Source organism: Furipterus horrens, unplaced genomic scaffold (genome assembly GCF_987537825.1).
Source record: "Furipterus horrens unplaced genomic scaffold, mFurHor1.1.pri manual_scaffold_8, whole genome shotgun sequence".
Taxonomy (NCBI): Eukaryota; Metazoa; Chordata; class Mammalia; order Chiroptera; family Furipteridae; genus Furipterus; species Furipterus horrens.
Window position 1 is genome coordinate 31833375 of NW_028327178.1, and position 14049 is coordinate 31847423.

A 14049-nucleotide genomic window follows, 5' to 3' on the forward strand; every position below is an offset into this window, starting at 1 on the left:
ATCTAACTATTGTTTAGGATTCTTCCTGATTATTCAGTTCAGGACTGAGCATTTTGATTAGAAACAAAGCAAACCAAATATAATGTGCTTTCAAAGGTGCTGCTAAACTATATCATTATATCTTTTGACTCATGTGCTCAGATAACTGCTCCATTATAGCCAAATATTGTATGTTAGGGTTCTATCTAATGATAGCTTGGAAGGGGCTTCTGCTGTTTTGGTTATCACTGTTATACCGTTTGGTAAGTATATAGTAATCTAGTTAAATTTGAATGTCAAACCTTAATTCTGTATTCTTATTAATATTTTTAAAGTAGTAATGCGAAAAGTGAAGGCGGGAACCTCTCAAAGAAAAGCGAGAAGAAAATCGATTGAATTTTCTTTTCATTTTTTTTTCCATTTTTGCTTTTTAAACTAAACTTTTATTTTGCAATAATTTTAGATTAACAGAAAAGTTACAAAAAAAGTACAGAGCTAATTCCCATAGACCATTTGCTCAGTTTCCTCTCTAGTGTTAACATCTTACATAACCATGGTACACTTGCCCAAAGAATTTAACATTGGTATATAGTACTATTAAGCAAACCACAGACTCTTCAGATTTCCTAGTTTATCAACAGATATCCCTTTTCTTTCTTTTAAAAAATATATTGAGGTGACATTAGCACCTTCTTTTGGTAACACTTTATACATACAAATGATATTCCCTTTTGTGCTAAAACTTGGAATTATGATTACAAGTATTCTATACAGACTGTTACACATTGACTAATTAAAGTATTTATTTAACAGCCATTGAACTATGAAGTCAATCGCCAAATTATTTTGAAAATCGGTGTAGTTAACAAAGCACAATTCTCTAATGCACCAAACACACAACCTCCTACTATGTGCACTACAACTGTCACTGTTAGAGTTAAAGACAGTGATGAAGGCCCTGAATGCCAGCCACCAGTAAAAGTTATTCAGAGTAAAGATGGCCTCCCAGCTGGCCAAGAACTCCTTGGATACAAAGCAATGGATCCAGACACACGCAGTGGTGAAGGTTTAAGGTAATGTATTTTTTGAAAAGTTCCTTATTTTTAATTGTGATGTAAATTGATTTCAAATTTAGGAAAGATCTATGTTTTTTTAAATGACAAATTTGAGATTATGTCCACTTTTTGGTTTGATCATTTACATTGATTTCTTAAAATTAGGTATAAGAAGTTAGGGGATGAAGACAACTGGTTTGAAATTAATGAAGAAACTGGTGACTTGAGAACTATAAAAGTACTAGACAGAGAATCAAAATTTGTTAAAGACGGCCAATACAATGTTTCAGTGGTTGCAACAGATGCAAGTGAGTGCAATTTTCTAAAAATAAAATATAAATATACGATATACTTTAAAGAAATTCTTGGGGTGAAATTTGTTTATTTCCAGATCAAAATTTTATACAAAAAATGTTTGCATTATGATTTCTTAGTGTTTTGGAGACCACACCAATTTAGCCCCCGGTACATCAAGAACACAAAACGAAGAAGTGGGAGTCCAAATTTCAAGATCCTCATTACTTGATATCTGCCTTAGATATGGTGGCATCCTCAAGGATCTCCACTTTTATTCAGGAATATAGATTTAGATTACTATGATTTGAACAGGCTGAAAGGGTTCAAACTGCCTAAAACAATTGGGTTCAAGGTAGGCTTGTTTTCATCCTCTCTTAATGGGGAACAAAATTTTATCCTATTTCCTAAAGAAATTCTCCAACAATGACTCTTGAACAAGTCTTTTGCTGTACTTTGCAATCCTTTTCCAAGGTTAATTCTAGAATCTATCTTGTGAAGAAATGTTTTTCAAATGTCATAAAGCCGTCTCTCAAAACCCTTGTGAACTCCACTCCAGGCAATTAACCATTTTGAACATGTAACATGGTTGTGTAATTAGTGTATTTACTGACCATTGTTTTTTCTTTTCGTAATGCGAGTGCCTGCCTTAAGGTATGGTTGCTGAGGCATCCACTTCAAAGGTGGCTACTTTGAACAAATATGTTGCCAGCCACAGGACTAGAAAAAGAGCCAGGCTGCTTTCCCCACACCTTTTCTTTAAATTCCTGCTCTTATGTTTTAAATTCACCAATAAAGAGCAAGTCTGTGAAACCCTAGGTTCTCCCATCCTAACTTCAAGGCCCATAAGAGAGAACTTTCCTCCCTCCAACTCAACCCCAACCCAACCCATCCCAACCTGTGAACATGCTGTTTTTTTAAAAACAGACAATAAACATTTTTTTTCTATTTTTTTCTCTTTATTTTTAAAAAGGTATATTTTATTGATTATGTTGTTACAGTTGTCCTAATTTCTTTTCCCTTTGCTCCCCTCTACCCAGTACTCCCCTTCCCTCCAGCAATCCTGCCCCTCTTAGTTCAGTCCATGGGTTGAGAATATAGTCTTGTGGCTTCACACTTTCCTATATTATTCTTAACTTGTCCCTGTCTGTTTTGTACCAATCAATTATGCCTCTTAGTTCCTGCACCATTTCCCCATTTCTCCCCCTTTCCCCTCCCAGCCAATAATCTCCAGATGATCTCCACACCTATGATTCTGTTCCTGTTCTGGTTGTTTGCCTAGTTTCCCTTTGTTTTTATTTTTTAGATTCAGTTATTGGTAGTTGTGAGTTTGTTGTTATTTTAGTGTTCATAGTTTTGATCTTCCTTTTCTTAAATAAGTCCCTTTTACATTTCATATAATAATGGCTTGGTGATGATGAATTCCTTTAGCTTTACCTTTGGAAAGCCCTTAGTCTGCCCTTCCATTCTAAATGATAGCTTTGCTGGATAGAGTAATCTTGGTTGTAGGTCCTTGCTTTTCATCACATTGAATATTTCTTGCCAGTCCCTTCTTGCCTGCCAAGTTCCTTTTGAGAAATCAGCTGAGAGTCTTATAGGCACCCCTTTGCAAGTAACTCTCTGCTTTTCTCTTGCTGCTTTTAAGATTCTCTCTTTATCTTGAACCTCTGGTATTTGAATTATGATGTGTCTTGGTGTGGTCCTCTTTGGGTCTAGCTTGTTTGGGACTCTCTGTGCTTCCTGAACTTGTATGTCTGCTTCCTTAACTAAATTTGGGAAGTTTTCCTTCATTATTTTTTCACATAAGCTTTCGATTTCTTGCTCTTCCTCTTCTCCTTCCGGCACCACTATGATTCGGATGTTGCACTTTTAAAGTTGTCCCCGAGGTTCCCAAGCCTCTCCTCATTTTTTTCAATTCTTGTTTCCTCATTGTGTACTGGTTGACTGTTTTTTTCTTTCTTATGTTCCAAATCATTTATTTGAACCCTGGTTTCCTTTTCTTCACCATTTATTTTGTGTGGATTTTCCTTCATTTCATTTAGCATAGCCTTCACTTCTTCCCTTATGCATTTGCCATACTTACGCATATCTGTCAAGTTTGTGAGCATTTTTATCACCAGTGTTTTGAATTCTGCATCTGTTAGGTTGGCTGTCTCCTTGTTTGTTAAGTTGGCTATCTCCTCGTCACTTAGTTCTCCCACTCGAACCTTGATCTGTTCCCTCTTTTGGGCCACACCACTTTGTCTCCTCATCTTGACAGGCTCCTGTGTTTGTTTGCCTCTGTGTCTTAGGTAGGGCTGTTGCACCTGTTATGTTGTAAGGGGAAGAGCCTTAGGTATTCATCAGTATGGGGCAACCTGTTTCACCACATTTTGGCGCTCTGTGTGGGGGGGAGAGGTCTGAGAGGGAACAATGCTGCTTGCTCAGCACTCTCCCCTTTTCCAGGCACTTCTCCCACTTTCGTATGAGACTGGTGCTTCTCTAGCTGTTGCTCTGGTTGTCATTCCCAGAGTGGGTGGGTATGTAGACTTTCAAGGACCATGGGGGCCCTTTAAACAAGTGGACTCTGCTGAGAGACCAGCAGTTTCTTCAACCACCCCAACACGCACTGGTTTGCACAGTCAGAAGCAATGAGGCTTTATTTTTACTGGCGCTGGGACCGTGAGCTGCACTGTCTGGCCTGGTGCTGGGAGTGTTCTTCAGGTGTCCCTCTGACTTTTTAAAACATGTGACTGCACTTTCTGCCAGCCTGCTGCTGCTGCCACTACCACACCACATCCTCTCTGGCACGGCTCCACCCCTCCTACCTGTCTGGATGATATTTCTTCTTTGTATCTTTGTTTGTTGGTCTTCCATGCAGCTCAATTTTCTGGAACTTCTATTGTCTCTAATTTTAAGGTAGTTGTATTTCTTCTTAGTTGTGGAGGGAGATGCAGAGTATTTATCTAAACCTCCAACTTGGCTGGAATTTCTAAACTTGTTTTTTCAAAGTTTCCTTTGAAAAGTAGCCAGTCTAGCCACAACATTGGTCATCAATAGGCTGAGACCTTTTAATGTATTTCTTTCAATATAGGTTAAACAAAAAACTACTAAAGAATGGGGACAACATTAACTGAGAAACAGAATTAATATTACCATTACTCTATAATCTTGGGTGATTTGCTGCTCCTGTATAAATAAGAGTAAAATCTGAATGGTTCATAACCACAATTATGCTGTCAAATAATAATTTATATTTACTCATTTATTCCACAAATGTTGATTTTCTAGGCAAGTTACCATGGAAATTAGAATTCATAAGACAGAGTCAAAATCTCATATGACATCAATTAAAGGATTATTATAGTCTCATAAGTTTCTATGGTATGAAAACTTTCCCCATAAAAGAAAGTATGAATATCATAAGAAGTAGAAATCAGCTAAGAGCTGCCCAGATTAAAGGATAAAAGTAGGAGATCTCACAGAAATACAGAGGCTTGGTGAATGAAGGACTATTTGGAGAGATGGAAAATATGAAGCAAAGAAATATGATATTAAGTTTGTCTTTAATGCTAAAAGATACTATCTGCAAACACAGTGATCATATCTCAAAGAAATGAAATGCCAAATCTAAAATGTAGGAATATATGTCCCAAGCTTTGGGTAACCTGGGTATGCTAAGAAGTAAAAATAAGGATGCTATAAATTTTAATGGAAAACCATATGGTGACATGAAGAGTTTTATTTGAACTTTAATCATTAATATATATTTCCAAGGGGCAAGTATGTAAATAATTTTTTTATATTTCCACATGAACATTTAGTTTTGGTGCTCACAAACACTTCAGGATGATGACCTAAATATCCTTCTAGCTTTAAAAAAAAAAACAAAACATTTTATTTCCTGGTCTTTGGACATGCAAGGGAGAAAGAGGCAGGTGAGTCAGGGTGCTGGATGAGGCCAGTTTGAATCAAAAGTAAAGAAGGGGAAAAAAGGATCAGATTAAAAAAATGAAGTTTCTGCACAGTTACACAGGTGATGTGCCTTCTCTATAAAAGGGTGGATATTCTGTTCCTCTAACTTGATTGATAATAAGATCAATTTCTTTCTTTTTTTTTTCTTTATTTTTATTGTTTATGCTATTATAGTTGTCCCCACTTTTTCCTCCTTTCCCCACCTCCACCTAGCCCCTGTTCCCCCATTTCAGTTCATCACCACACATTGACTGTGCCAATGGGTTATGTACATATGATTTTGGCTAATCCCTTCACCTTCTTTCTTCTAGTCTCTCCTTCCCCTCCCCCCTCCAACAGCTGTCAGTCTGTTCCATGAGTCTATGCCTCTGTTTCTATTCTGTTCATCAGTTTCTTTTGTTCATTAGATTCCACATATAAGTGAGATCATAAGATATTTGTCTTTCACTGACTGGCTTATTTCATTTAGCATAATTCTCTCCAGGTCCAGCAAAAGGAAAAAGTTCCTTATTTTTTACTTCCATGTAGTATTCCATTGTGTAAATGTACTGTAACTTTTTTATCCACTCATTTACTGATGGCCACTTGGGCTGTTTCCAGATCTTGGCTATTGCAAATAATGCTGCTATGAGCATAAGGGTGCATATATTCTTTTGAACTGGTGTTTCAAAATTCTTAGGATATATTTCCAGAAGTCGGGTCACAGGATCAAAAGGCTGTTGCAGTTTTAATTTTTTTGAGGTGTATCCATACTTTCCACAGTGGCTACATCAATCTGCATTCCCACCAACAGTGCACAAGGGTTCCCTTTTCTCCATAGCCTCTCTAGAACTTGCTGTTTGTTGACTTATTGATGATGGCCATTCTGACAGGTGTGAGGTGGTATCCCATTGTGGTTTTAATTAGTGACATTGAGCATTTTTTCATATGTCTACTGGCCATCTATATGTCTTCTTTGGAGAACTGGGTATTCACGTCCCTTGTCCATTTTTTAATTGGATTGTTTGTCTTCCTGGTGTTGAGTTGTTTAAGTTCTTCATATATTTTGAAAGTTAAACCCCTATCAGATGTATCATTGGCAAATATGTTCTCCCATACAGTGGGTTTTCTTTTCCTTTTGTTGATGCTTTATAAGGGCCCCTTTTATTTGCTATGCCATTCTTTTCCCAAGCATCTTGTGCAGATTTCAGCATTTGCCTAATGACATACTGATCTTTGTCATTCTTCTGTTGTGAGTCCCATGAATCTCTAGGTCCAGACTGTAAGTTTCAGTATCAAGAGCTTTGCAATTCTAGGTACATAATTGGCACTTGCAACAATTAGCTTTAATATAGAAAATTGAGTTTAAGAGTTTACAATATATTTTGTTATATCTGTCTGTAAAAACAGTTTCCTTAAAATAACACATATTTAAGGGTTGTCATGTGGAAGAGGTAAACATTTTGTGTGTATAGTCTAAAAATACAGGAACAAAATACTGGAAATGATTAGGAAGCATAGTGCAGCTCAATAAGAAAGAACCTAAAACTGTCTAATAATTAAAGAGCTCTGTGCATGGAGAAGGCTAATTCATATGAAGGAACTTTTGGTTCCTGAAAATAGTTAAGTGGTAATGAGGAGACAATGCTTTTCAGAGCCTCTATTGTAGACATATAGTAAACTAGATGTTAGTTAACCCAAGATGTACTTTCTAGCCCTGAGACTTGCCATTTACTTGTATGCTTAAAGTAAGGTTTAGAAGCAGACAAATATACCCACATAATCACAACCTTTAGTCATTATCAGTATTTACATCTTTTTGGCTCTATTGTTTCAGAAGTAAGCTGAAAACTTACCACCAGCCTTTTGAGGTTACAGAAGATTTCTAGGACTTTATTTCACCCCTATCTTTGACTACTATCCATTTTAAGAATTTCAAGCATTTTTATTTATTTTTTTAATTGTATTTTTTTCATTACTATTTATGCCTTTTATACCCCACTCTGCCATCACCACATTGTAATCCATGTCCATGAGTCCTTTTCCCTTTTTGCTTGATCCTTCCACTCTCTTGCCACCCCCACTCACAGGGCTGTCAGCCTGCTTTCTGTCTGAGTCTTTCTATTTTTTCAAGTATTCATTTTAACAACATACTTAAAATAGAGACTGAGATGGAAAATAATTTATGTAATAAATGTTGGTTGAATATAGGATTAAATGAGTCTTGACTTGCTTTTGGGTGGTTGCCCTACTTTATTATATTTGTAAAGTGTGGTTTCTCTCTATTTTTTTATTAAGAGAAATGGCTCTTTGTTTAAAATTTTAAAAATAAAGTCATAGCACACATGTTGACTTAGGTTGTAGTATCTATAACTACATTTCTTTTTTACTTTAAAAATAGCTTCTTTTCCCATAACTCACTTTGTTAGTTTGCCGATTTTAAAGTTGTTACTTGTATTCAGATTTATTTACAAATTTCTGGCAGTCTAAAGTGTTTATATTCTATTGTAGATTAATTCTTGCAAGAGCTTTATCTTTCTTTTATATATAGGTATTTTAAAACTTGTTTAGATAGATTGGTCTTAAAATAGATATATACAATAGTTATCTTTGGTAAGTAATTCATTTAAAAATCACTTTTAATAAATTAATTTTGTAGTTATTCAACAGAAAAAAATCACTGAAATAAACTACATTATATGGCTTAAGTGATATTTCACACTAAAAAGAAAAAAACAGATTTTATATGCATATGATTTGCAGTATACTTCATATAAATTCGACATAAAAGCTCCAAAATTTAAACCAGCATTAAAGCAAAAACCTGAGCAACTTCATCAATTGTTGTTTTATTTTAATTTTTAAAGTCTACCATTTCTTGTAGCTTATTATCTTATCAGAAATTGTAAAATTTGAATTTGTTTTCTGAACTTCATTATCTACTGCACACAACTAATAGGAACTATTTTACTTAAAAATATTTATTGAGATTTGTGTGATGCATTAGGACAACAATAATGGTCATCTAGTGATGTGTAAGAGTTCCTATTCTCAAGAACAAATTAATTGAATTAGGGTGGAGAGTACAAACTTGTGTTTATGGTTTATTTGATTAAGTTTTTGTTTTACAAAGTATAGAAATAGTATGTGCATTCTGTTCATTATGTTAGTATTAAGTTAAAAGTTAGCCAAGACATACTAGGCATTTCACTAGGATCTCAAAATGAATCTGACTGAGCTCTGGGGATAAGCAATGTTCATAGTTCAATGTGTGGGCCAATGATAAGCCAAGTGTTGTGAGAAATGAAAGGCAAACATGGCTACCATTATCCATAGAAGTCACAGCAAGTTTCATGAGGAAGCGATATTTGAGTGGATTCTTGAAAGATAATAAACTTTTTTCAGGCAAGGAGGAAGGGAGAAGCATTCCCAGCAGTGGCAACAGAATGTATCAAAGATCTGGGAAGGACCACATGTAGTAGATTTGATGACAAATTTTACAGTTTGAGCAACGAGTATAGGAAGCAAAAGGCCAGAAGAAGAGGTCGAGGAAGTGACTGATGACCAAATGTAAAGTCTTTGTATTTTGAGCATGAGTATAGCTCTTCATAAAGATATATGGAAGAAATCAATTTTACTTTCAACTAATTATTTGTTAGTGACATTATTCACAATCTCATACCTTTTAGTTTTAAAGAACACCTGTCATGGTTTTGTACTTGTAGTAATATGATCTGGAAAATGTGAAATTCAAATTTAGACAGCTAGTAGAAAGCAGTCAAGTGTATCATAGAGTGGTGGGAAACAAAATTTTAAGTGAAGATATGTCTTATTTTTAATTTTTCTTAGATGGTAGATCTTGCACTGGCACATTAGTCGTTCTTTTGGAAGATTATAATGATCACCCACCACAAGTTGACAAAGATGTGACAATTTGTCAGCATAGTCAGGATTTTGCTGTTCTCACACCTATGGATCCAGATGGACCTGAGAATGGCCCACCTTTTGAATTCCATCTGGATAATTCTGTCAACAGACTTTGGACCTTAGAAAAGAAAGATGGTATGTATTATACTAAATCTTGTAATCAATAGGAACTTAAGATGGCTGATGGTCTTGACTTTCACCTAACTTTATAATAAATAAGTATTCATTTTGGGAAATTATTTTATTGATCCCCATAAGAATAATACCTTGCTTTGTTAAAGTAATAAGTAATCTATTTATGAAGTTTAGATTCTTGTTTTGAATATATTTTAAGAAAACATATAAATTTTCCTTAATATAATATTTGAATAACACGTTAAGTATAGATCAGTCTAATATAACCATAGAGCAATATCAATTAGTCTTCCTTATTTATCAAGAATTCAAAATTATTTTTAAGAAAGAAAAATGAACCACTAGAATTTTTCTACTAAGATAAATTCTGTACCTCCTATCTCCCTTTCTCATCCCAAGAATATCAGAATAAAATTGCTATTGAAAGATTATATCAATATATATTCTCTTTTATTTTTCCCCTAGATAAGTCTGCATTTCTTCGTGCAAAGCAACAACTTGATTATAATTTTTATGATGTGCCTATTGAAATAAGAGATAAACATGGTCTTGCTGCAAAACACATATTGTCAGTTAGAGTATGTGACTGTACAACTCCATCTGACTGTAGAATGAGTATGAAAACAGACCGTGATGTTAAGGTAGCAAAAGTTATACTTGGAAAATGGGCAATTCTTGCCATGGTGTTGGGTTCTGCATTGTTATTATGTAAGTATAATTATCTCGAACATGTTAGCTAAAAATTTTTCCAATATTTAAAAAAACATATGACAATTCTTTATATCAGCATGCCCTTTTTAAAATCATGCATATACTAGATGACTTAGGATTCTGAGTCATAGAAGAAGAAGCATATCATTAAGAGCAGAATAAAGTAGTTTTCAGAGGTGTAGCCTTAGTTCTTCCAATAATTATCTGTGAAACACTGGGTAAATCACTTCCTCTTCTTAAGCTCTTCTTTCCATATGTAAAATGAAGAGGTTGGGTAAAATTAATATAAAGCTTCCCTCTCATGCAAAATATTAATATTGAATGCACAAAAAGAATTAGTGAAAAGAGTAGCTCCAAAATTTACTTATATGTTTATACTCAATGTTATTAATGAAGTGATATAGCATACATGTTAAGAAAACTCCATTGAATGGAGTGAATGGAAGATAGTCATATGGTGAGCCACTGAAGAAAAGTAATACATGCAAAGAATGCTAAGATTTTTCATTCTGCAAACTGTTTTTTAGAGATGCAAAAGTGATGGGAATCATTGTCCACATTTTCCTCCCCTTCTCCCATTATCCCTCCCTCTTTTCTTTCTTTATTAACAATCTATTTGACAGCACACATCCTATTTGCATTTGTAAACTGTTGCCGTAGTCTTTGCTGTTCCCTAATTCATTGATTTGAGTTTCAGGTTAAACTGGATATTCCTCTTAGCATTATGTTAGTGATGGACACTTTCAAAATCAGTCACTGATTTTATGTAATTGCTTTTTCTGCTTGTATTTATGCCTAATGCACTATGTTTTATGGTTCTAAGCCCTTTAAATGTGCTCTGTATGGATTTTAAATACCAATAACACTAGCTTAAATTTCAATCAAATGAAGTTACTATTTCAGTGTGGAGGAAATAAGAGAATCACTTCATCCTCCTTTTTTTTTTTAAATTGATTTGTTCCTTATTTAGTCTAATAACATAATCTCATGAAGACAGAGATGTATACTAATGCATTTGTTAATATTCTGTTTTAAATTATATGACCCAAGGGTATCTCAATATATAAAATAAAAAATTTTAAGTTCTGTAAAGAACCTTGTAAGCAATCAAGTGATTCAAATAATTTAATGTGTATCAGCATGAAAAAACAATTTTACTTTACCTAAATAATTTTATTTTTTTAGGTGTTCTGTTTACATGTTTCTGTGTTACTGTTAAGAGAACAGTAAAGAAATGTTTTCCAGATGATGTAGCCCAGCAAAATTTAATTGTATCAAATACTGAAGGACCTGGAGAAGAAGTAATGGTAAATCATATTTCACCTTCTTGTATGGTGATGCAATGATGACAGTTGATTATTACATAATAATAGTAATAATACATCTATTGTTTATTGAGCAGTCACTATGACATGCAGAGCTCAAGGTGCCCAGCATGTGTTAATTAATTTAAAATTAATATTTTATTCATAATTCTATTGTATTCATTTCTTAGGGCTGCCATAATAAAATACCGTAAAATGAATGACTTAAACAGTAGAAGTTTATGGTCTCACAGTTCTGAGGGTTAGAAATTAAACCAAGGTGTTGGAAGGGACATGTTCCTCTGAAGGTGCTTGAGAAGAGCCTGTCTCAGGCGTCTCTCCTAGCACCCGGTAGGTAGTTCCTTAGCTTATGGCAGTATAGATCAAGTCTTCAAATGGCATTCTCCTTGTGTGCATGGCTGGGTCCAAATTTCATCTTTTGGATTAGTGCCCCTCCCTAATTGATGACCTCATCTTAATTTAATTAATTATATCTATAACGACCTTATGTTCAAATAGGATCACATTCTGAGGCACTAAGAGTTAAGACTTCAGCACACAAATTTGGGGGTGGGGGACACAATTCGATCCCTAACACCTACCATATGGGTACTATTATTATTCTGATTTTAGATATGGGGAACTGAGAGGCACAGCAAGTAAGTGGTTTGCCTATGGTGAGAAAGACATAAAAACAAATGGTTAGCTTCAATTTGGTTCATTCCTTTTATAACTCTAACTTTATTTTTAGGAAGCAAATATTAGACTTCCCACACAGACATCCAACATCTGTGACCCGAGCGTGGCTGTTGGCACTCTTGGTGGCCAGGGAGTCCAAAAACAGCAAAGCTTTGAGTTGGTCAAAGGAGGCTATGCTTTGGATTCCGGCAAAGGAGGTGGACATCAGACCATGGAATCTGTCAGAGGAGCAGGACAGGGAGTAACAGATATTGGCAGATACGCATACACCGACTGGCACAGCTTTACCCAGCCTCGGCTTGGTGAAGTAAGTGCCAATGTCTTTGAGTTCATATTCCATGAAAGTTAAACTTTTGGGAAATCAGGATTGACCAAAAGTTTTATTTCTCATACACCTGGAATTTCTCACTTTCTTAATGTTGAATTATTATAGCTATGGATGTCAAGTCCAAACCCAAAGGGAAAAATGATTTTGTAAAGTTCAATGTTTAAAATAAGGTTTACAAAACTTAATCTAGGAGTGGCATATGAAGACATGTTTAGGAAGTATAAAAAGACTGATAGCTTCTTCCCTAAAAATTACAAGGAAAATCACCTAGAGTGAAATATTTGTTAGAGAGTAATACACAGATCATAAATTATAAACATTTTCTAGTATGTTAAATCTTTTGTGTGGTTATAAAATCCTGGCTGTCAATATCAATTAGATAAACTGTTAAGCTTTTATTTTGGGTTTTAGTTCTTTGTTTTATGTTCAGATTAATCAATATAAGTTAATATTATCCAGTTTAATATATTATATTATTATAGCTATTTAATAGTGTTGTACAATAAGAATCATGAATCACAGCCCATATTGGTTTCCCCCAAAACATGTGAAGCTACAGAGACCCATTTCAACTCTACAAATCTCATTTTCAAATGGGAAATAGTAAGTTGGTTGTATGATATATTTGTAGCTTTAGTTTTCATAAATGTTTTCACAGGGAGCACTTATGTATTTGCTATATTTTAAGAATGTTTATAATACAGACCAATCATGTGCATTTTTTATATGTAGGAATCCATTAGAGGACACAGTCTGATAAAAAATTAAACAGTAAAAGGTAAATCAAAGATATTACTTTTATGCTAATATGTTTAGGTGTTTTTAAAAAATAATAAAATGTGTTCTTTTTTAATACAGAAAGTGTATCTGTGTGGACAAGATGAGGAGCGTAAACATTCTGAAGACTACGTTCATTCATACAACTATGAAGGAAAGGGGTCCATGGCTGGCTCTGTAGGCTGCTGCAGTGACCGGCAGGAAGAAGAAGGGCTTCAGTTTCTAGATTATCTGGAACCTAAATTTAGAACACTAGCAAAGACATGTGTAAAGAAATAAATGTGCCTTTTTCACAGAGTAACATCTACAAATGCATATGCAGGAGTTTATTGAATGTAAAATGATAGCAGCATCTGCTAATGTATTTGTTTATTGGTGGTAAACTTCAAGTCATATAGATAGGGATAATATAAATATAAGCTCCCTAAACTCTCCTTGTCTAATATAACTTCCATGTTCTCTAGAAATAACAGTTCCATTGGTTCGTTTTCTTGTATATGCCGGAACAAAATGCCCTTCCCAGGACTGTACCATGTGCTTTCTTGGTCCTTATGTTACGTTGTATGCTATGGAAGAGTGTGCAGGAGAGCTGGGTATTGTTGAGTCGAATAAAAATGAACTTTTATTTTAGATGAAAATTAGATGCTTTCTTCAAACTCTTGGGGAGGAAAATCTTTTAGAAATAATTGTCTTCGGTGCCAGAGAATTGCTCACTCTACCCAACTGGCTATGTGTTGAAGGATTTATAAGTATTCTTCAGTGTGGTCTTCAATTTGGTAAATAATAGCTTGTTTCTCACTACATTTTTCACCTGAAGAGGTGCTCCTATCATTGTTTATTTTCAGGAGCCTTCAGAGCTTGGTCCTTGGATCTCCGCCCTCGTGCACACCTTATCAGGTTCCTATAG

At 34.7% G+C, this 14049-nt stretch overlaps 1 protein-coding gene across 2 annotated transcripts in view; it reads left to right on the forward strand.

The window, feature by feature from the left end:
* Positions 1 to 13780, forward strand: part of DSC1 (desmocollin 1) — a 30882-nt gene extending 17102 nt beyond the window's left edge. Inside the window, exons 10-17 of one of the 2 annotated variants that reach the window (XM_090285682.1) lie at positions 793 to 1052; positions 1200 to 1342; positions 9111 to 9323; positions 9789 to 10031; positions 11220 to 11341; positions 12090 to 12344; positions 13098 to 13143; positions 13224 to 13286. In XM_090285682.1, the coding sequence (XP_090141808.1) occupies positions 793 to 1052; positions 1200 to 1342; positions 9111 to 9323; positions 9789 to 10031; positions 11220 to 11341; positions 12090 to 12344; positions 13098 to 13133 (1272 nt within the window). In that variant the 3' untranslated portion in view covers positions 13134 to 13143; positions 13224 to 13286. Of the gene's footprint in view, positions 1 to 792; positions 1053 to 1199; positions 1343 to 9110; positions 9324 to 9788; positions 10032 to 11219; positions 11342 to 12089; positions 12345 to 13097; positions 13144 to 13223 lie in introns of both variants that reach the window. The other variant, XM_090285681.1, reaches the window with a different exon arrangement.
* The last annotated feature ends 269 nt before the right edge of the window (positions 13781 to 14049 follow it).